Source organism: Vombatus ursinus, unplaced genomic scaffold, assembly GCF_900497805.2.
Source record: "Vombatus ursinus unplaced genomic scaffold, bare-nosed wombat genome assembly UNPS02014785.1, whole genome shotgun sequence".
Lineage (NCBI taxonomy): Eukaryota > Metazoa > Chordata > Mammalia > Diprotodontia > Vombatidae > Vombatus > Vombatus ursinus.
Window position 1 is genome coordinate 2,355,912 of NW_020954563.1, and position 23,189 is coordinate 2,379,100.

General features: G+C 35.3%; 1 protein-coding gene across 1 annotated transcript in view; it reads left to right on the plus strand.

Moving 5' to 3' along the window:
• Positions 1–23,189, plus strand: part of DHX35 (DEAH-box helicase 35) — a 64,654-nt gene that overhangs the window by 14,173 nt on the left and 27,292 nt on the right. The window contains exons 4-12 of the mRNA XM_027867334.1: positions 807–884; positions 7,913–8,017; positions 9,330–9,391; positions 10,231–10,300; positions 10,424–10,483; positions 15,860–15,972; positions 17,376–17,472; positions 18,490–18,648; positions 20,040–20,250. Of these exons, the coding sequence (XP_027723135.1) occupies positions 807–884; positions 7,913–8,017; positions 9,330–9,391; positions 10,231–10,300; positions 10,424–10,483; positions 15,860–15,972; positions 17,376–17,472; positions 18,490–18,648; positions 20,040–20,250 (955 nt within the window). The remainder of the gene's footprint in view (positions 1–806; positions 885–7,912; positions 8,018–9,329; positions 9,392–10,230; positions 10,301–10,423; positions 10,484–15,859; positions 15,973–17,375; positions 17,473–18,489; positions 18,649–20,039; positions 20,251–23,189) is intronic.

Genomic DNA, 23,189 nt, shown 5'->3' on the forward strand with positions numbered 1-23,189 from the left:
CCTCAAAACTATTTCTTTTTTCTTGTACTGAAGCCTTAAAATAAAATATTTTGTTGGCAACCAAGGGATTTTTTTCCTTGAAACCATTTGGGCTATTTTAATAAATTCTTTGATGGTATGCTCGTAGCCTTTATCTTATTTTTCTAGACTTATAAACCTTATAGCTACATTTTTATATAACACTTTTCTTTTGAACTTTTCAAGCTACTGATCCTTCATGCACTAAACATTTCTGAAGTGTGTGGATCCTTCTTAATGTTATTAAATGTGAATAATATAGTTCTCAAAATGAGCAAAATATAAAAGCAAGTAATTGTCTCATGAACTGCTTGATGCAATGGAAAGGGTATTGAATGTGGAGTCAGAGGACCTACCCCTGTCACTCCTGTCCCTACCTGTGTGATCTTGGGCAAGTCTGTGACCAAATGAAGTGATGGAGTTAGACTAGATGGTCACTAAGGTACCTTCCAGTTCTAAATTTATGATCCTTATGATTTGTACATTTTGGATTAATTCTATTTATTTTATCTGTTTCTATTATATATTATCTATTTATTTATCTGTTCTGTTTATGATCCTTATGATAGATACACTTTGGATTAATTCTATTTTCAGTAGAATTCTTTGTAATCCAACTAATGAGACCTTGCTGACTCTAGCAAGGAATGGGAATGTGAAACAAAGATTCTGAATTCTAGGAAGATTGATACCAACGAAAAAGATTTCTGTAGTAATGAAAATCAGTTGGTTAAGCTAAATTGTTTATTATATGTTATAGAGGTACATTGATTTTGTTTTATTTGCAGTATCTGGCAGAAGCTGGCTGGACAGCAGAGGGAAGAGTAGTAGGAGTGACCCAGCCACGAAGAGTGGCTGCTGTTTCAGTAAGTTTCATTAACATTTCTTTTCCTCCTTAGATTCTGTCTTTAATTTTGAGAATTATTATGTGTCACTTTATAAATACTAAAGATGAAGAAAGATTGTTTAATTCTTGGTCTACCAGACATTTTTGATCAATTCTGTGTTGTAATTCAGTGATTACATAATACTTTCTCCACTGAGGTCCTGCTTTCTTTATTGTTCTCAGGTTAGAAATAATAGTAAAATTAATTACATTTGTTCCTGACCAGTATTTCTTTAGTCATGCATCTGAAAAAAGTTCAAGGCAGTATTTGAATAAATAAGCATTAAATTGGTTGAGAATGTGGCTGAATGTTAATAAAACAATACCTAGCAAGTGACAGTTGGATTGCAGAATATTTTTACCATATTGGAAGGAGAGGATTTTTTTGTTTTGTTTTGTTTCTTGTGTTTATTGTTCAAATTAATCTGCTTTTAACATATTACAATTTGCATATTATCCACGAATATTGCAGTAAATCTTCTATTCTGAGGGCAAGTTGTTTAACTTAGTCACAGTCACATTAAAATAATTGTAGCAGTTATCTATTCTAGAGGCAAGTTTTTCAGGAATCTAGATCTCAGTCAACACCCAACATTAACCACAAGTCTTTCCTAGAGGCAGAAGTCCTCCTTTTAAAGGAAATGATTTATGTAAATTAATCTGTGTAGCACATAAGCAGATCCATCAAGTTTGGAAGCTGTTTCCGTTCTTTCTGTAAAGTCTATGTGAATTTCTGAAATTTGAGAGCAATCACACTCACATGTACTGTGCAAATCAGGTTACTTTACCTCTCTTTGCTTAATTTTTTTTCATTTGTTAAATGGATAATAGTATCTGACAACTTGTTGCACAGGGTTGTCATGAGATTAAGTGCACATAATGAAATGCCAGGGCTTTTTCTAGGGGGAATGAGGAGGAAAGGAACAAATATTTATTAAATGCCTTCTGTGTGCCAGACACTGTTCTATGCACTTCTATCAGTATAATCTCATTTGATCCAACAACAACCCTGAGAAATAGATGCTATTATTATTTCCTTTTCACAGATGAAGAAATGGAGGCAGACAGAGGGTTAAGTAATCAGGGTCACACAGCTAATAAGTGTTTGAGGTAGGATTTGAACTCCTTTGATCTTCCTGACTCCAGGGCCTGTGCTTTATCTACTGTCACCTAGCTACTATAAATTCACATATTTTTATATTTTGTGATTAGAAAGGGTAGTCACATGTTCATCCCCAGCACCATTTCTTTTATTATTTATTATAAGTACAAATACTTGGAAAGTCTGTGATTGCATTGGCGTGGGCACTCTCTCCAAAAATGCAGATCATACGCATCCTGTGTCTTTCTTGTTCATATCCTCCCATAACATAAATCATCTGCAGTGGAGCTCCCCCATGGTCTGGGAGCATTCCTCTAAATCTCTTGACATTGAGTACAGACCATTGGAGTACATGGACTGTCCATTGGTTTTTTTCCTCACTTTTGCTATTTTGGCTGGCCTAACTTCATTTTCTGGTCATAAACCTCTCTAATGATAATTCCTCATGCCACTTCTCTTGCTTAGTTTTTCCTTGGTAGTGTGATGCGCACATGTACTTCTACATTGCCCTCTAGGTAACACAAATTTTTTTCTGAGAATTTGGTTTTCTATGACTTGCAACAACACAGTGTTACTTGTAGAATACTGATGTTTGAGAAAAAAAACACCAAAAACTATGGGCCTTTATTACAAGGAGAAGCTTTTGGTTATTCAGAGCTCTGCACCCAGGCCATGGGGGGGGCCCTCCCCCATTCAGTTCTGGACCTGTTTGTTGTCCATCTGGAGAGTCTGTCTTCTGATGGACTGACTCTGTGCTACCTTATTGAATATTATAGTCTGGATATTAAGTGCCGTTTATCTGACTGATTTTTCCAGTAAATGCTTTTGAGTTATTATGGATCTGATTAAAAGGCTATGCATTTTATTTTAAAAATATTTTTATTCGTTCTTTTGTTTCTTTATTACATTAATTTTTAAATTTATCTTTCCCCTTCACCTAAAGCTAGGTAGCACAGTGGATAGAGTCAGGTAGCTCTGAGTACAAGTCAGGCCTCAGACATTTTACTAGTGTGTTCTAGGCTAGTCACTTAATTGCTTTCTGCCTCAGTTTCCTCATCTGTAGAAAGGAGATAATAATCGCACCTACCTCCCAGGTTTATGAGAACCAATTAAGATAATACAGTTATCCCTTCCACATCAAGGGAGTTAGGGGTGAGGCATCCCCTTGATTTGGAAAAATGTGTGTAAATTTTTTGGCCTTGTCTTCGTACCAGAGAAGAAGTCTGAATTACAATGGTATTAAAAGATAAAATGTTAATATTTTACTATACTATACATATATTTTGTGCATTTCTGAATTTTTAAGCTTTTTCTGTATTGTCTGTTGGCTTTTGCGTGTCATCTGTGGCTTCCGCAAAACTCCCCCAAAACTCCCATTTAATTATACCAACCCATGATATAGCAAAACCACAGTTGGGAAAGTCGTGATGTGGAAGGGATAATTGTATTTATAAAGTGCTTAGCACAGTGCTTGGCTCATAGTAGGCATTTAATAAATTTTTTTTTCTCTTTTCCACCCTCTTTTCTTTTTTAAGCCAATCATCCCTTATTATCAAGATTTAAAAAGAAAGAGGAAAAAGAGCAGTTCAGCAAAATCAACCAACACTTTGAGTTAGTCTGACAGTATATATAACATTCCACACTCATAGTGCCCCACTTCTGCAGTGGAAGGAATATGGTACATTTTCTCACCTCTTCTTCAGGGTCGGATTTGGTCATTGTAATTATACAGTGTTCTTTTTTTCTTTTTTAATTCTTCTTTCTGCTATAGTCATTGTGTATGTTATTTTCCTAGTTTTTTTTTTTTTTTTTTTTTTTTGGTTTGGCGAGGCAGTTGGGGTTAAGTGACTTGCCTAGGGTCACACAGCTAGTATCAAGTGTCTGAGGCCAGATTTGAACTCAGGTCCTCCTGACCAGGGCTGGTGCTCTATTGACTGTGCCACCTAGCTGCCCCTTTCCTGGTTCATTTTAGTTTATTCTGTATCACTTCGTATAAGCATGGTACTCTGTATTCCTCATATTCTTTTCTTTCTTGTGGCACAGTAATATCCATTTTATTTTAAATTTGATTTCTTTTTAATTAAGAAAAATCTATTTTCTCTTCCACCCCTTTGGGGAAAAAAAGAAAACAGGCCTTTTTAACAATTACGCATAATCAAACAAAACAGATTCTTTCATTGTCTGTGTCTAAAAACTTTATGTGGTAATCTGCGTCCTTAATATCACTTCTCTGTTAGATAAGTAGTAGAGTTGGTCATTGCTCCTCTGTAATTGCAGTTGATCATTGTTTGATCAGTTCTGAAGTCTTTCATTGTTGTTGATCTCTACAATGTTGTGGTGATTGTATAAATTATTCTCTTGGTTTGGCTCATTTTACTCTATATCATTTTGTACAAATTTCCTAGATTTCTCTGAAACTTTGTTCCCTCTCACCATTTCTTATATGCCACAATTTGTTCATCCATTCCCCAGTTGATGGGTACCCCCTTAGTTTCCAGTATTTTGCCTTTACAAAAAGAGCCACTATAAAATGGTACAGCAATATTTCGTTACATTCATGTATCACAGTCTTTTTAGTTATACCTCAACTGATAGGCACCTACTATATCTCGATTTCTTTGCTGCCACCAAAAGTGTTGCTATGAATATTTTGGCCTATATAGGATGTTTTATTCCTGATGTCCCCCAGCATCATATGCCTAACAGTGAGATCCATTGGTTAAAAGATACGGCCATTATAGGTGTGTTCACATTTTTTGTAGAGGCGGCATGACATCATAGATAGAGAAGACCTCTGAGTCAGAACGACTGGAACCCCATTCCTTTGGTACACATTGGTTGTGTTACCCTGGGCAAGTCACTCTCTTAGTGCCTCAGGCAGCTCTCTGAAACTGTTTTGGAGTAGCTGCTAATCTATATTATATGTAAATATATATGTATATATATGTATATATGTATATATGTGGGGGGGTGTGTATATGTGTGTGTATGTGTGTGTGTGTGTGTGTATATATATATATGTATAGGAGAGTTTCTGGACAAACACTGCCCCCCCAACATTTTCTGTGGCTATCACTAAACCAAATTTTCTAATATTCTTTTGCTGGTTTAGAAAGGGAACTCTGTTGTTTTCTTTTTCTTTCTTTTTTTTTTTTTTAGGCATTCGGGGTTAAGTGACTTGCCCAGGGTCACACAGCTAGTGAGTGTCATGTGTCTAAGGCCGGATTTGAACTCAGGTCCTCCTGACTGCAGACTGGTGCTCTATTCACTGCGTCACCTAACTGCCCTCGGGAACTCTTTGTTCATTGATTATTAGAGTAATCAGTTAATGATTGCAGTAATAAGTTAATAATTGCATAACTGGTTTGGGTTACTTGTAGAGTCCTGTTAAGAAGTTTCCATAAATGTTAGCTGTGTTGGCTTACTCTGAAAACACATTTGTTTGCTTTGTTCTTCCTAAATCAAATCAGTACTCTTTTTGAGTCCCTACTATCATCCTAAATTACAACAATAATTCTTCTACTGTCACTGTCATTCCTTTATATTATTATCATGCCCAGTTCAGTTGTAACCTAAATATATTTTATCTATATAATTTTGACTGAACTGGTCTAGGTAGGAGTGGTGCATTATTGGCTCTTAAATTTAAGGTTATAATTATGTGATTCATAGATTTCCAGTCATTTTATACTTTTATCTAAGTTTTGCTGATGAACTTAGATTATACTTATAGTTATGATACAGTTTTCTTTTACTATAGATTAGCAAAATCACTCAGGCAATTTGTGAGCAATATAAATAATTTATGTTTATTGCTCCTTTTCCCAAATATTCCTTTCATTTACAGTTGCAGTACTTACTGTTAACATAGTGGCTGTAGGATCCAGATTTTTAGGTGGAAGGGGTTTTTAGAGAGGTCATCTAGTTAAAGTTCTTCATTTTTGAAATTAGGAAATTGAAGCCCAGAGAGGCTAGGTTACTTTCCCAAAATCACACAGGTAGTCAGTGGCAGAGTTAGAATTTCAACATAGGACCTCTGATTCAGAGTCCAACATTCTTTCAATACATCATGCTGGGATTTGCTCTTTGCTGAATTCTAGGTGGGTATATGTGAGTGGGTGGAACAAAAAACCATTGATGATCCCTTATAAACTATAGAAACTATTACTCACTGGAAAGGGGATGCACACTCTTTTACAGCTCCTCAGTTTGCTTATTTTTTTTGGTGGGGTCTAACTGATAATATACTTAATTTAAAACTTTTTATATATACTTAATTTTGTTGCTAAGGCAAATGTTGCTTTTAATATAGGGTAATGATACACTCACAGTTTATACAGTATATTCCTGGTTTTCAAATATAATATCATCATTATCAAATGCTTTTTTTGTGTCTGGAGTTGTATGGGGTTGTGCTAGTGGCTTTTGGTTTTCCATGGCATCTAGCACTGCTTTGCTTTGTATAATTATGCCTTTATAGATCTTACCTTTTGGTGGGGTGACAGTGTAGGTTGCAGTTAGGCATGCAACAAAAATTCCTCACACTCGATTTCCTTAGTATTTACTCACCGCCACAGAACTGCTAGTTTTTGGAAGTGGAAAATTAGTATAATAATAATTCACATTTCTGTGGCACTTTTAGGCTATACAAAATACTCTCCTCATAACAACATTGTGAAATAGTATAGATATTGTTATCCTTATTTTACAAATGAGGTAATTGAGGCTTAAAGGAGACATATGACTTACCTATGTTCACAAGGTTAAATGGCAGTCAGGACTTGAATTCTGGTTCCCTGTCTTCTAGTCTAGCATTCCTTATGCTGTTATACTATGTTGTGTCTCCTGTCCAACCCCACCCTCCTCCCCCCAATCATCATTATCATCCATTTGAGTGCCTATGATGTGAGTATCCCTGTGCTAGGTACCTCAGAAATTATTTTGAATTGTTATATTAACCCATTCAGTTCTTGGATCTGAAGGAGGGCCCCCCTAATAATCTTTTCTTTTAGTACTGACAAAAGTATAGGAAAATTGTGACTTATCCTTTTCCATGAACTGAATGAAAATATAGTTCTTTGTTCTTAATCTTGACTTTCATTGCCTCCTTACTTGTTTGCTTATTTTCAGCCTATAAAACTGGAAAGGCTGAGCAGGTGTCTAAGGGGAACTCCTTGTTAATTAACTATTAGAGCAATCAGTTAATGGTTGTAAGTTATTGACTGCATAACTGGTTTGGGTTACTTGTAGAGTCCTGTTAAGAAGTTTTAATAAATGTTAACTATATTGGCGTACTCTGAAATCATATATGTTTACTTTGTTCTACCTAAATCAAATCAGTACTCTTGTTGAGTCCCTGCTATAAGCAAGGTACTCTATTAGGTCTTATAGGAAATATGAAGAAATATAACTTATGTTCCCTGCCTTCAAGAAGTATATAATCAGTTAATAATGATGTTAGTGATGATAACGATAATAATAATAACTTTTATGTCGTGCTTTAAAGTTCACAAGGCGCTCTATATACAGTTCATTAGAGCTTCAAAACAACCCTGTAAGTTATATATTACAAATGAGGAAACTGAAGCTGAGAGAGAGCTCAAGTGTCTTGCTCTTGGTCACACAGCTATTAAGTGTCAGAGGTAGAATTTGAACCCATATCTTTCTGATTCTATGTCTGGCACTCTCTTACCTATACCATCTGGCCTCTTTTTGGTTGAGATAAAGTATGAGCATGTGAAACATTAAATGAAACCTACCATAGAGATTGTCATAAATTCTATTTGTTCTTTTGTTATCTTTCCTCTTTGTGGTATATATACAGTCACTGGAAGGAAGTTTATTATTTAGGTTTTTAATAGGTTGTATGCAGTGGACTAATAATTTTGTCTGTTTTTCCCTCAAAGGTTGCAGGGAGAGTTGCTGAAGAAAGGGGTGCAGTGCTGGGCCATGAGGTTGGATATTGTATTCGATTTGATGACTGCACTGACCCACAAGCTACAAGAATTAAGGTGAAATGTTCAAACTTCCCTATTTATTCTTTATCGTGAGGAAGGAGATAAATGCTGCTCATTTAAAGAAATTAAAGGATTTATATTTATATAGAGAACGTTTTTTAATGCAATTACTGCTTATTCAAAATATATCAAATTCCTGATGTACACTCTGTCCTGAAATAGGCACTGTGGGAAAAGACCTAAGAAATAGAGGCATGGTCCTTTCCCTCAAGGAACTTTTTAGTTTAATTGGGAAGTATTTAATCAGAGTAGAATAATAGTATGTATTTAGAACTGCAGGAGAACTCAGTGATTATCTAATTGAATTCCCTCAAGCAATTGTGTGTGGGCCAAAGAGGTTACATGACTTGTTCAAGCAAAACTAGGGCAAAACTAGGACAAAACTTGGGTGTCCTTACTTTTAGTTCAGTATTTTTTCTACTACATCACATAGCTTTTCTATAATATTTACACTTGAAAGGACTTAAGACTTTAAGCTTAGTAGTGAAAATTGATAAATCAAAGCATAAAAATACTACTTTTTCACTAGTTATAACTTCTCCATCTTTATATTTCATATATTTCATCTACCTTTTATGTTTGCCAAGATTAAAATGATTGGCATTTAAGCAGTGAGTAAAATATTGCATTTTTATTCACTGTTCACCATTTCACTTTAATGTAGCAGTTCAATTCAAAAAGAGTTTAAGGGCCTACTGTGTGCCTGCCACTGTACTACCCTTCCAAGTCTAGAATGAGATTTCTATTAAGATGTAGCAGTGAATTAGATTTAGATATGCCTGGAATAAGAATTCTGGAGTAGAGTAAAGATTAGACGTTAGTATCTCCTGATGAGCTCCCAGGATTTGCAGCATCAACACAATTATGTGAGCTAGAGAATGAACAGATAAGGTAAAATTACAGTGGTCAATTTGCAGTCTTTGTCTAGTTTAAATATACTTGTCAGATTTCTTTGGAAAACTACAAGTATATCTCTAACTACTTCCTTTATATGCAATATCAATAGTAAAAGCCCAGGGAAAATGGTTCCCAAATAATAATTATGTACTTTTATGCCATATAATCTTAAATATCATCTCTACAAAAATCTCGGTTCAAAAAAGACAAGCTCCAGTTGATTGTCCACTTATTTCAAACCATAATTGGTAGACAGAACATTTAGATGTTTTCTTAGAATCTGTTGAAGTGGGATTGGTATTGCACATAGATTTATCTTGTCAATAGATTATACTTTTAGCTCATTTAAAGTTTTTTTTTTTTGAGTGAGACTGTGTTGTAATTAAATTGTACTTTTTTTTGCATTTAGTTTCTGACTGATGGAATGCTAGTCAGAGAGATGATGGTTGACCCATTATTAACAAAATATAGGTAAATGTGTTTTCTTGACAAATTTTCTTCAAATTTTATTAATGCTTGAATATTTAATTAAAATAAAATTTGTTGTGAGAAGTCATTTTGCAGGCTCAGGATGATGAAATAATAGTGATCTTATAGTTTAGGTAGCAGAAACACTTTGTAGACATTTTAAAATAGTCTAAAAATATGACTGTTAAAACATCAGTAAATTGTGCTGAGTTTTTCCCACTTACATACAAAAATGGGACCTACATAGTAAAAGCCAAGAGAGGGAATTGTATAATTGATTAGTGAACTTAAGACCACTCAATGAAAAAAAATCTCTTAGTTGCTGAATGAGCGCTACTATGTGTCTACATTTTTATGTATTAAGATAAAGCTGGGGAAGATATGCTTTCATATTTCCAGATAAAGCCCAAGTTTCACACCTGGCGTAGTTTGACAATGCCTAGGTCAAATATGATTTTGAGTTTACACTGCCCTCTGTCATTAGCTGTTGTGTGCAGTTTGGACTTTGTACCAGTTTTACATATGATACATAGTTTTTTTGGCTATGATATAGTTCAAAATGAAATATTGATGTCTTTTGTAGTACTGTATTGATTTAATACAGACATGGAAGTAAACACAGCATTGTTCTTTGAAGATATATTAAATGTTGAGTTGATGACACAAATTTTTATTAGTACTAATATCACTACATTTTCATATGACTGGTTTTGCTACTACTAAAAGACAATGGAAGACTAAATTGCCAGAATACCTTTGGAAAGCTAGATTTGATTATTTATATAGGGAAGGCTTGTTTTTTTCCACTGTTAACTGAAATTTTCCCTCTTTTTATTTAATAGTGCTCTTATGCTGGATGAAGCTCATGAAAGAACTTTATATACAGATATTGCCATTGGCTTGTTAAAAAAGGTAAATCTGTGAAGCTAGGGGGAATTCCTGAATATTTGAGTAGAATATGTACCATTTACTTCTCATTTATTTTTTCCATACTCTTACTGCTAAATTCTTGTTTCTCGATTCTTTATTTTGTAGATCCAGAAGAAACGAGGGGATCTTCGATTGATTGTAGCTTCAGCCACTCTGGATGCAGAGGTATCACTCATTTCCCTCTGCCCCGTATTTTGTTTGAACTAAACACAAGTACTGTTGTACAGAAAGAGATAAATTTTACCTCTAACAAAAAGATTTCACCTTTAGTAGAATGACCCGCTTTTGCTGTGATTCCACATGTTGTTCTAGTTTCAGTTATGATGAGCAGACACTCCTTTTAAACTTATGGGTAGAAATTAATTTGTAGCTAATTAAGTAAGTCCATGATAAGTTACTTAAATTGTTCTTCTGAAAACTTTTTTAGTGTCCAGGTAGTTAGAATTTTGATTTTTTTTTTTAGTATGAAGGTTTTTTATCTTCATTTTTTTTAACTGTAAAATAAAAATTGTAGATTCTTTATGCAGATGGCAAGGTTGCTTTTCAACTTTTTAACTCAAAAGACTATATTTTGAATAATGCTATATAAATATAATTTTCCTGGCTTAGTTTGTTCCATATTTGTACTAAGTTAGGTGAAAGACTAAATATTATTTGGTCTGTTTTGGACATAGTATTTTAATTTAAGGCATTGTTGATTGGCATGTAGTGAACTTCTCTGCTTCATAATTTTCCTTTTTTTTCCATATGTAAAAATGGACTTCTTTCATTTTTGTATAGAAGCTCTTATAGATGGCCTTTCTTAAATCAAGTTTTATTAGCTCCCTTGAGGCAAGATAGGTGGAAGAAAATTATTGTGTTAATTAGTTCGGATGCTTTGTTGTAATTAGTTCAGCACTTTGTTTGTACATGTCCATCTGAGCAAATACTTATAAAGTGACTAAATAATAATTGAGGAGTATTTTTTGAGCATTGTACCAGGTATTCTCATTTTGTCTTTATTTGTTCTAACATATCAGTATATATTTAATGCTTGGTGAAGTTGGAAAAAAATGTTTCCTAGACAAGTATTTAAAACATTTTGAAGATCACCTATTTTTTAAAAAGCAAAGTTTAAATTATATTGACTTGGGGGTCGGGAAGGATAATTTAGTTGACATTAGAAAGTTTTTTCATAAAAAAAATACATAAAAATATATTTTATGAAGTAAAATATTGTTGAATCATTTTCATACCATTTTATGACATACTTGTAGTTGCCAAGGTCAAATCCATACTTGAATGAGCCATTACAGTTTAATGGGCAAGTGGTTACTTAGCCTTGATTGAAAATCTTCACAGAGGGGATTTTTAGATAACTGTTATTTTTAGAAGGTTTTTTCTTTGATCAAGTCTAAATGTGCCATTTTGTAACTTCCATCTAAATTTGACCCTGGGCAATCCACAAGTGTTTATTAAATATATAGTATGTGCAGGCACTGGGAGTACAAAGACAAAAATTAAACCATTTGTGCCCTCAATAGCTTACGTGATATCTGGGGAAATGACATAACTACAAAGTAATTTTGGGGGGAGAGGGGTGGAAGTGGGAGAGGGGATGTTCAGAGAAGGCCTCATATAGGCTAACTTCTCTTTTCCAGGCTTAACACCCACCCTGGGTCCTTCGTCTGATCCTTATATGTCATGATCTCAAGACCCTTCACAATCTTACTTCCCCTTCTTTGGATGCTCTCTTGGTTTTTAATGTCCATCCTAAAATGTGTCCCTTAGAATTGAATATAATACATATTATTTCAGCAGTGCAGCTTAAACCTGTAGTTTGGAGAAGCAAGCAGACAAGCATTAATATTGAGTTCCTACTATGTGCCAGGCATAGTGTTGGGCTGAGGATAAGAAGAAAAAGTAAAACAGACCCTGCCTTCAAGAAGTTTACATGGTAATTGGGGAGGAAGCTTGTATATAAATAGGTCTATACAGAGTAGATGGAAGATATTGTTAGCAGCTAGAGGGACTGGGAAAGACTTCCTGCAGAAGGTGGTAGTTGAGCTGCGTCTTGAAGGAATACAGAGACCCTGAGAAGGTAGAGGTGAGGAAGAAGAACATACTGGACATGAGGGCTAGCCAATGTAAAGGCAAGGAGATGAAAGATGAAGTGTTGTTTTCTAGGAATAGAAGTAGACCAATATGGCTGTACTATAGAATGGAGTAATATGTAAGAAGCTGGAAAGATAGGAAGGGGTCAGTTTACAGAAAGCTTTTATGTCAACAGAGGAGTTTATATTTGATTTTTGAGGTATTTGGGAGCCGCTGGAGTTTATTCATTGGAGCAGGCAGGGTGACATGGTCAGAACTGTTCTTTAGGAGAATCAGTTTGGCATGAGATTAGACTAGGGAGAGATGTGTGAGGCCACGACACCAACTAGGAGGTTATTGTAGTCATCTAGGAAAACAGGTGATAAAGGCCCAAGCTAGGATGGTGGTAGTATGAGTATTGAGAAAGGGATGGATCTGAGAGATGTCATGGAAGTAGAAATGACAGGATTTGGGATTAATGGGCTAAGTGAGAGTAAAGAGTTGAGGATGATACTGGAAGGCTGATGGTGCCTTTGACTTGAATAAGGAAGTTTGGGGGAGGAAAGAGGAGAAAGAAGATAATGAATTTAGATTTGGACATTTTAAATTTGAGATGACTGTAGGACACTTAGTTGGAAATGTCCTATAGGCAGATGATAATGTAGGGATGGCACTCAAGAGATATGCTCTGTCTAGATATATAGATCTGGAAGTCACTGGCAGAGATGATAATTGAACCCTAGAGCTGATGTCAGAAAGTGTAAGGGGAAGAGGTGACTCAAGACAGAGCCTTGGGGTATGGCCCCAGATCATGGATTTCAGATGGATAAAGATCCAACAAAAGAGAAGAAGCAATCATCCAGGTTACAGGTGAATCAGGAGAGAGCAGTGTCATTAAAACTCAGAGAGGAGGTGGTAATGTGGTCAGCTATGGCAGATGTTACTGAAAGGTCACAAAGGATAAGGATTGAGGAAAAAGCCATTAGGTTTGGCAATTAAGACATTTTAACTTTGGAGGGAGCGGTTTCAGCTTGAGAACACCATAATAGGTATTCTTATAACACCTAATATACTGCTTTTCATATGGTAGGTACTCAATAAATATTGACAGACTCATTCTGTGAAATGGTTTTGAAAAATGTAATTAGGAATTTTATTTAGCATCTAATTCTTTACCCTGTTTACATTTCAGAATTTTTGCATTGTAAATTTTTTTTTCAACCCAGGGTTCAATAAACCTGAAAGCATGTATTACCTTTAGAAAGAACTCCCTCTTTGATAAGAACTGTAGGAAAAACTGGAAAGTAGTCTGGCAGAAATTAGGTTTACGTCAACTTTTTACGCCATATTCCACAGTAAATTCAAAATGGATTTGTGACCTGAATACTAAAGATTATATCATCAATTAGAAGAAGAGGGTCAGATACCTTTCAGCCATTGATAGGAAATGTAATCTTAACCAAACAAGGGATGGAGACAATTACAAAGATAAAATAAGTAATTTTGATTATTGTACGTGAACTTGAAAAGCTTTTACACAAGCATTGTATCTAGGATAAGAAGAGAAGTGGTAGAATGAGAAAAAAATCTTTGTATCAGATATCTCAGGTAAGAGTTTGTTATGCTAGACATATTGACAACTGACACCTACAAATTCATACATAGAATCAAAAACCATTGTCTAATAAACAAATGGTCAAAAGATAGGAACAAACAGTTCTCAAAAAAGAAATGCAAACAATTACCTATATGAAGGAATGTCCCAAACAACAAGTAATAAGAAAGATACAAATCAAAACAATCCTGAAGTTTCACCTCACACCCAAGCAAACTGGCGAGATGACAAAAGATGAGAATAGTCAATGACTATTTACTGGAGAAAGAAAGGCACAAGCTGTGAATTAGCACAACCGTTTTGGAAGGCAGTTTAAACTTGTGCACATAAACTGACTAAAATGTCCATTACAGAGATTCTACTACTAGACATATATCCCAAGGAGGTCACTGACAAAAACCAAGGCCCCATCTATGCCCAGATATTTATAGCAGTACCTTTTGTGGTAGCGAGGGACTGGAAACGAATTAGATGCCCATGAATTGGGGATTAGCTAAACAAATTATGGTATGTGAATGTAATGGAATATTACTGTTGTGTAAGAAACAATGAGAAACATAGAAAGACAATATGAACAGGTGAAGGATGAAGTAAGCAGAGTCAAGAAAACTATACACAATGATAGCTATGTAAGTAGAACAACAGTCACAAAATAATCAAAAATAAATGCTGGAAAATTACAAAACAATGAGCTTGGTCCCAAAGAAGAGCTATGAAAGCTATGAGAAAACTCTTCCCTCAACTGCTTTGCAGAGGTGGGAGGTCTCCGGGTATGAAACATTCCATATATTTTCAGATTTTTTTCAGGATAGTAATCAGTTTTGTTGATTGTTTCTCTCTCTCTCTCTCTTTTTTTTTAATGTATCCCCAATAAGGGTTAATTGCACTTGTGCAAACAAAGCTGTATTTTGTTGAGTGAGGTTTGGGAGGTTTTTTGTTTGAGATTTTCTTTGAGTTCCTCAGCAGCATTGGGGGGTGGGGTCTCTGGCCAGGCTGATGTCAGCTACAAAATGGGAAGCCTGAGGAATGTGGGTGTTTCTCTTTTTCTTTAAAAAAATATTCTTTTATCTGGGATAGCTGTCTGGTAGGGGGAGGCATATGGGGGAAATCTAGATAAATTTAAAACACAGGATATCAATAAAATTTGTTTCTTAAAAAGAAACATAACTTAGAGTTTGGGCCAGTAATTTAAAAATACTCCCCAAATTGCACTCTCTTTGACAGTGCATGTTCAGGTTTTTATCTGAAACAAGGCATTTTAAGAAATCAGGTCAAAAGTACTACGTAAGTGCTTCCCATTTTGAACTACTCATTAATTAATTTGAATATGTCATATTGAGTGAAGTTTTGAAGGTTGACTTCTCTTTCTAAACTTTTATTGGAAATTGATGAAAATTTGCTTGCCTAAAACTACAGTTTTAAAGAAATTGGGGCATCTGTTTTTATTATCATTATTAATACTTCTATAATGCCACTTACATAGTAGGAATTTTTGTATGAATATAAAATAGAAATGATAATAATGATAGTATTTTAAAGTTTTCAGAATGCTATATATGTATTATCTCATTTGAGTTTCATAGTAAGCTTGTGAAGTATTATTACAGGTATTATTATTCCCATTTCATGGATGAAGAAACTGAGACTCATAGAAGCTTACCATGGTCTCATTGATAGTAAGTGTGAGATTCTAACCCAGGTCTTCTTGACTCTAAGCTCATTACTTAGTCCAGTATAACATTCCTATAGTGTTGTTTCTCATTTGCCCTTGGATTTAAATTCTCTTTTTTTTTGAAATGTGCTTTTTTGGAGATGCATGACAAATTGTTAACTTTTATTTTTTAATATTACAGAAATTTCGGAATTTCTTTAATCAAAATGAAACCAGTGACCCTGGTAGGGATACATGTGTGATCATTACAGTGGAAGGGAGAACATTTCCAGTGGATGTCTTTTATTTACAGAGGTTTGTTGTTATTTTAATCCTTAAAATGGTCTTTTGACAAACATATTTGTGATATGACATTGCATAGCATTTACTGAGTTCTGTAGAGAACTGCTATTTGGACATAGTAAAATCAAATTGATTTTTAGCTACCCAAAATTTATTAAGATATCTTAGAAAGTTAATCTGTTTTCAGATGGAGATGTATTTTCTTTTATTCTGTTAGTTGAAAGGAAAGACTTTGATTAAAGTGATATTTCAGGATCTCAGTACTCTGGCTCTCATGACTTCATAGAATCTCTGATGGTGAAAGGTTTGCCCAGCTTTCTTTGGATAAAGAATAACATGTGCATTTCTTTCTCTCTCCCTTGGTTTCTCCTGCTGTGTGGTGTTATATAGTTAGATGTATAAACATTCACACATTCACAAATGCAATAAGTGGACTCATTTTTCAAGCAGGTAAATGCAGCTCTTGAGTCTTCCTCAACACTTAACATTTACATGAGTCTCTGATTACTTGTGAAAAGAACACTGGCTCTGTAATTAGAAGACTCGGGCTTAAATATTGCCTCGTAACACTATTTGTGTGACCTTGGACAAGTCACCGAACTCCCTGAGTTTTAGTTTCTTTATTTATAAAATTAAAGTCTTGGACTAGGTGGCTCTGAGGTCAGAGCTAGAGTCCTAATTTTCAGGCCTGGGGCAAGTAGGACTTCTGACAGCTAGAAGCTTGATTTAACTGGTCCCCAGGCTTTCTGCCTCCTGGTCCATGTCCGGGCTCCTGAGCGGTCTGTGTAGGTGATGGGTAGTGGTTGGTTGGTGTCTCTTACCTGGTGGAGAGACAAAGGCAAGGAGCAGGGGTCGGTAGGTAGGCAGGCAGGCAACTCTGGCTGTTGTAAATTTGAACTCTGAATGGCAGTAGATTGTGCCCTTCAACCTCAGTTTTCTTTGAAAATGACAGGGGAGTGAATGTTGAGAACTAAAATAAATTAATTAAAAAGAAAATGACAGGGGTTACTGGGTGAGAGGATGTCTGTGGATCAACCCTGCTAAGACAGAAATTTGAAATGCATGTCCCACTGATAGTGAATGTTTTCACAAAGAAAAACATCTATTTAAGTATTGAATATTTTAATTTCTTCTTTTTATAAAATAACATTAAAGGAAAACCCATAATATCTATGGTGCCTATTTAGGAGAATAACATTAAGTGATACATATTTCAGAGGGAAACGTTTTTTCCTGTATTTCCCTGTATACTAATTTTCAATTAGCCAGACCTATGTTGATGGGTGGTTTCTTATTTTCTTGAGACTGTGTTACCAAATTAACAAGGTAACAATTGATTTCTAATTAACATACAGGTTATAGTAAGTGAATTTAGTCAGGTCTTTTTTTTTTTTTTTTTTTTTTTTTTTTTGCAGTCCTGTTCCAGATTATGTCAAGTCAACTGTGGAAACTGTGATGAAAATTCACCAGACAGAGGGTGATGGTGATATATTGGCATTTCTTACTGGTCAGGTAATCCTGTTGGATTTTTTTTTCTTTTAAAAACTAATATTTTATTAATTTATTTTATTTCTTTATACCATAAGCCTTTCTCAGTAACTATTCCTCCTGTAGTTACCTTCTCTTATTTAATCATGCCTGTATATAGAATAGTTTTAGAATGTAGATTCTTAATGCTTTCTTTAACCATTCATTTGATGGTGTGTATCATTTGCTTCCTTAATTCTAGAAAACTGACAGACCTCTATGGTTTGAACTAATTTACCATACTGCTTAAATTGACAGTGAGTCATTAGCTGGTGGGGGCTCAGTGTGAAGTGGTTAGTCGTGTTCTAAATGGATTAATTTGTTTTGTAGGAAGTTGAATGGTGAAGCCAATAGGTCTTAAATCCATTTGGCTTTTTTGTTTGCAGAAGATACCTTTTCACATCTGATTTTTATTGTGTATATCTTGTTGCTGTATATAGCTTTTCCCAGGAATAGTCTTTTAATCATAGGCCAGTGGTGCCAAGCAGCTTGACTGCAACACAGCTCCAGTGCTGGTCTGTTATCGGAACATTCCTCAACTAACTACTTGAGTTGTAATCCTTTACACTGTTAAACATTTTCCACAACATAATGATCTTTCTTGGAGAAAGCTTTCTGCTGCCTCACAGGCCACAGCTTGCAATGAATGTATGTGCAATGTTTGGCTTTTAGTGTAGGAAAACTGAGTAGCAGAGTTACTGTTTCAATTTCCCAGGAACTTTTTTCCCTTTGTGCACAATTCATTTATTTGAGTTACAAATTTTATTCCTGAAATTTGTTATCATCCTAGCAATACTATTTTTATATATAATGCTCAATCATTATCATAAATAAAGTGCTAGGTCTCTAACCCAGGTTTTCAGACTTGAAATCCAGTGACATTTTTACTATGCTATACTGTTTCTCAAAGATGTTGAGCATGATTCATTTTTACTTTTCCCTAAGGATCACAAAATGCTATTTGCCTTCTCTCATCTTTTCCCATTTTTCATTGCATTTTAGGAAGAAGTAGAGACTGTTGTTTCTTTGCTAATTGAACAAGCCCGAGCATTGTCTCGGACTGGTATGAAAAAGCACCTCCGTATTCTCCCCATGTACGCTGGGCTGCCTTCATCTGAACAGATGAAGGTGTTTGAAAGAATGTCACATAATGTCAGAAAGGTAATACTAATGATAATAGCTCCAAATTTATATGTTGCTTTAAGATTTGCCCTGTGCTTTATCAGTATTATTTTAAAACAGTTTTCACGTGATCAAGGATGAAATACAGCTGCTTTTTTTTTTTTAACTGAGTGATCCATTTTTATAGGAATATTTTTAAAATGAATTTAAGAAGGTATCTTAGTCAAGCGTATGTTGATAAACAGTAAATCTAGAAACCCACAGTAAATTGTTAGATAGCAGTTTGAAAAAGATCTAGGGGTTTTGGTGGGATACTGATTTGAGGATACTGAGGCTTAGAAAGGTTAAGTGACTTGCCTTCCCCATAATAGGGCCAGGTTCTGAATCCAGGTCTTCTAAGTCCATTGCCCTTTTTCTGCTCTGCCTCTAACAGTACTAGATTATGTTCCTGAGGTCGACAAACCTGCTGTCTTATTGAGATCAAACTAGAGGCCGTAATCTCTGAGTGTGGAATTACTTGCTTTTCTTCCATATATTTAAATTTACTTCATGGCAAAACTACCTTGGCTTAGTGGCTGACCCAGCACATATGTACTGATGCACGTAATTCAATAGTAAATAAAATATTAGAATCTTGAGGGTGTGGCTTCTGGTCCACTTGTTTTGAATCACAATTTGCCTGTAGTACCACCTTTAAATTCAAATTTGGGTGTGTCTAAAAACATTTCTTCTTGAGCCTGGCAGGGAGTCAGTAGGCAGCATCACCTTGGAAAACTGGAGAATCCAGCATGTCTTCTACTCACTGTGCCTGGTTTCCCCAAGTGCAGTCAGTACTGCTGTGCTTTTCCACTGTGTTGGCAAGAATACATAGGCAGGTCAGAAGTTGGGTTGTGATTGCTGCCTTCAGCACCTAGTAGGCAGGCCTGGTAGGGTGAGAGGCAAGTGGGGGGAAGTGAAAGTTTGCAGGTTCACCTCAGATTCTGGATGCCATAACAATAGGTTCTTTTTCACCATCGTGGAGCCTTGGGGCATGGCATGGTCAGAATATAGAGAGCAAAAGGAGGAGGATGGAGACCTTTGTTCTATTCCTGGTTTTATCAGAAATTTTCTGTGTGATATTGTTCAAATCATTTAATTTCCCTACTTGCAAAAAGGGATAATCTTTGGCCTTCCTATTTCAGAGGGTAATTGTCAAGGTAAAAATAAGGGCTATAAAGGCACTATAAAAAGTTGAACATGCTCTACAAAGGCAAGTTTATACCTTAGCTACACCAGGAAAGCTGCTTTAGTACTTGAAGATAAGGCCTTAAAATTTGCAGTATATTTGGCTACTTTAAAACATGTTCTAAATATTAGATTATATTTGATATATGTTTAAAATTGAAAAAGATCAGTCTACTTTAAAAAAAATTTTTTTTGGTTACCTTTAGGTGATAGTGGCAACCAACATTGCAGAAACATCTATTACAATCAGTGGAATTGTGTTTGTGATAGACTGTGGCTTTATGAAACTTCGAGCCTATAATCCCAAAACAGCTATTGAATGTCTTGTGGTAGTGCCAGTGTCACAGGCATCAGCCAATCAACGAGCAGGACGTGCGGGTCGCAACCGCTCGGGGAAATGTTATAGACTTTATACAGGTTAGTATATTTATTTATTTTTTAGATCTTATTTTTATTGGTCTCTTGTTTTTCTCTCATCCTTATTTCTGAATATGTCCCTCTCTTCTACCCTATCCAGTGACTTACTCCTTGTAATAAAGTTTAATAATTAAAAAAAAATTCAACATAACCAACCTATGTATCAGTATCTTAGTCCTCTTCTTCTGCAAAGAGGAAAAGGAAGTGTGACAGACATTTAACGTTAAGGGACAAAACTACATATTATTACATCCAGTAGATATTTACATCCTTTTCAGTAGGTAGAAATTATATATGACCTATTACTATAAAGTAATGAGGCAATTTTAAAAAGAAATATAATCGTAATTTACATATCCATTTAAGTACTATGCCCATCAAAACTTGGAAGGTATTATTTATTTTAGCAGTGCTGCCATTGTTTAAACTTTTTGGAACTCATTCTTTGGGAATTACTTTCAGACCTAATTTACATGCCACACAAGAAAATCAACATCATTACTTTATTGTCACACCATATTTTTGACCCCAAATAATGTTAAGGGCAGTGAGATGGCTCAGTAGATAAGAGTGCTAGGCCTGTAGTCAGAAATCCCTGAGTTCAGATTTGGACTCAGACACTTACTGGCTTTGTGACCCTGGACAAATCACTTAACCTCTGTTTGCCTCATCTGTAAAATAGGGAAAAGAATAGCATCTACTTCCCAGGGTTCTTGTGAGCATCAGATGAGATATTTGTAAAGCATTTGGCATAATCCTGGTATATAGTAGGCACTGTATAAATGTTAGCTATTATTATTAGATTATATTATTCATTCACCTACCTTGCTAATCACAATTGGTTCTGCATGACTTTTGGCAATTTCCAAAACTGAATTCTCAAAGAATAAGGCCATTTTATTGCCCCTTAACAAAATTCTGGCCTCTGCATTTGTTTACTGAACTATATAGTCATCTTCGTTTCCTTTCCATTTTAGTCATCTATATCTTAGCCCTCATTATCATTTTTAACTATTTGAAATTCTAAGACTTGGATCTTTGAAAATTCCCTTACCTGTCCCAAATCTTGTATCAGTGTCCTCAGTATTTGTGGGGGAGAGTGAGCACACACTTACAAGAACCTGGCAGGGAAGCACATATTAAGGGAAAACCCATTTGCTCTGGGCAGTTGCTAAGGGATGGCTTTGATACCATCAGTCCATTCTGGAACATCTGCCCCGACAAAATTCCCCTTAAGGCTTGCCTTTTGGCCTTCACAGCTCTTTCTTTGGGCAAATTCTCTCTCTTTTTTTTTTTTCCTCCTGTACTCATACTGCATCTACAAGCTCTTTCAACTTACCGTCACCCTTTAAAGAGTACTTAGGAATATGAATAAGTTCCCTTTTAGTCTGAGAACTGCAAAATTCTTCAGACTGGCTATTTAAATAGGGCTATAACAGACCCATTCAGCCTATTATTTACTCACCCAGATCCTTTATTATCAGTTCAGTAAGTACAGATCACACAGTGACTCAATTTAGGTTGACTTTTAAAGCAAGCCAGACAAACTTAGTCAACTCACCAGAATATAAAGCAGCTGAAAAGTGCCTTTTTTTTCCTATCAGCTGTTTCTTCTCAAGCCAGAGGTGGCAGCAGAGAGCAGCAGACTCTCAAAAGACCCTTCACCTCTCTTCATCTCTAGGTGGCACCAAAGGGCATTAGGTGTGGCTGAAGCGCCTAGCTAGTAAAATCAATTCTCTTTCCCATCAGTCAGGAATCACTTAGCCGAAGCCTTCTCTTAGTTGGCTGCTTCTAACTGCCACTACTCAGACTGCATAGCTTTTCCACCCTATGCTGTATCTTTTGGCCTCAGCACAGATTCTTGTCACTACTCTTCAAATCAAATTCCTATCCTGAGTTCTGTCTATTATGGCTTAAATGAGAGCCACTTGAAACTAAGTGACTCATCTTTCACTTAAAAAGTGACCAATCACCGTATTTTCTCCATGAAATCAGAAGTCTTTTTTTTAATGATCCCTCAGTCACCAAATACATGTATCACTTCTCATTTTGTGAATTTTACCCTTTTTAGAAATAAAAGTTATATGCAAATGAGCTAAGGGGCCATAATATCCTGTAGCTCCAAAGTTTTCAACAGTCTTCCCCCTTATTTTGTATTTTGAACTTTCCTTTTACTCATATTTAATAAATAAAAGTTCTCTGCCCCTTTAAATCATCAAACTGTTTGCATGTAAGTGGTGTATCTACGTAATTCATATGATTTGAGTTGTTATAGTTATGCTACAGATGATTTTCTGTCTAAATCTATGTGGAAGCTGTTTCTTCGTACACATATTTTAACGGTTTTTATTAAACAAAAGTTCATTTCCTATTTGTTTTAGGCATCAAAATGTTCGTCTCTAACAGCATTATCTTATATCCTTTAACAATTGATAAAAGTTTCTTTATGTAAAATGCTTTTTCTGTCTCTTTCACCAGTTTATTTAATGGACTGTACAATATATCTTCATGATCTGCTGCTGAACCAGTTCTCTACTCTGGCCACCTTCGCTTTCTGTTCCTAATTTTGCTGAAGAAAGTAATGAAATCATACTGATAATCCATTAAAATTTATCCCTTAATAATTTTAGCTAGGCCTACCTTTTTGCTTGGCAGTCTTTTTGTTCATCTCTTATGGAATGTTATAAGGAGTACCCATGACAAACTTACTTTTCCACTTTTCCTTAAATTGTCCTAGATTCTATTCTTGTTCTCTTATGTTAAACATAATTTGTTTCCTGCTTTACTGAGAAGGTGAGGATGGGAGCTCTCAAACTTTCATAGGATCATAGATTTAATTTGAAGAAATATCAAAGACTGTCTGATTCACCTCTCCTATTTTACTGATGTTAAAACTGTGGCCTGGAAAGGTTGAGAGACTTTGACAACTTCACACATAG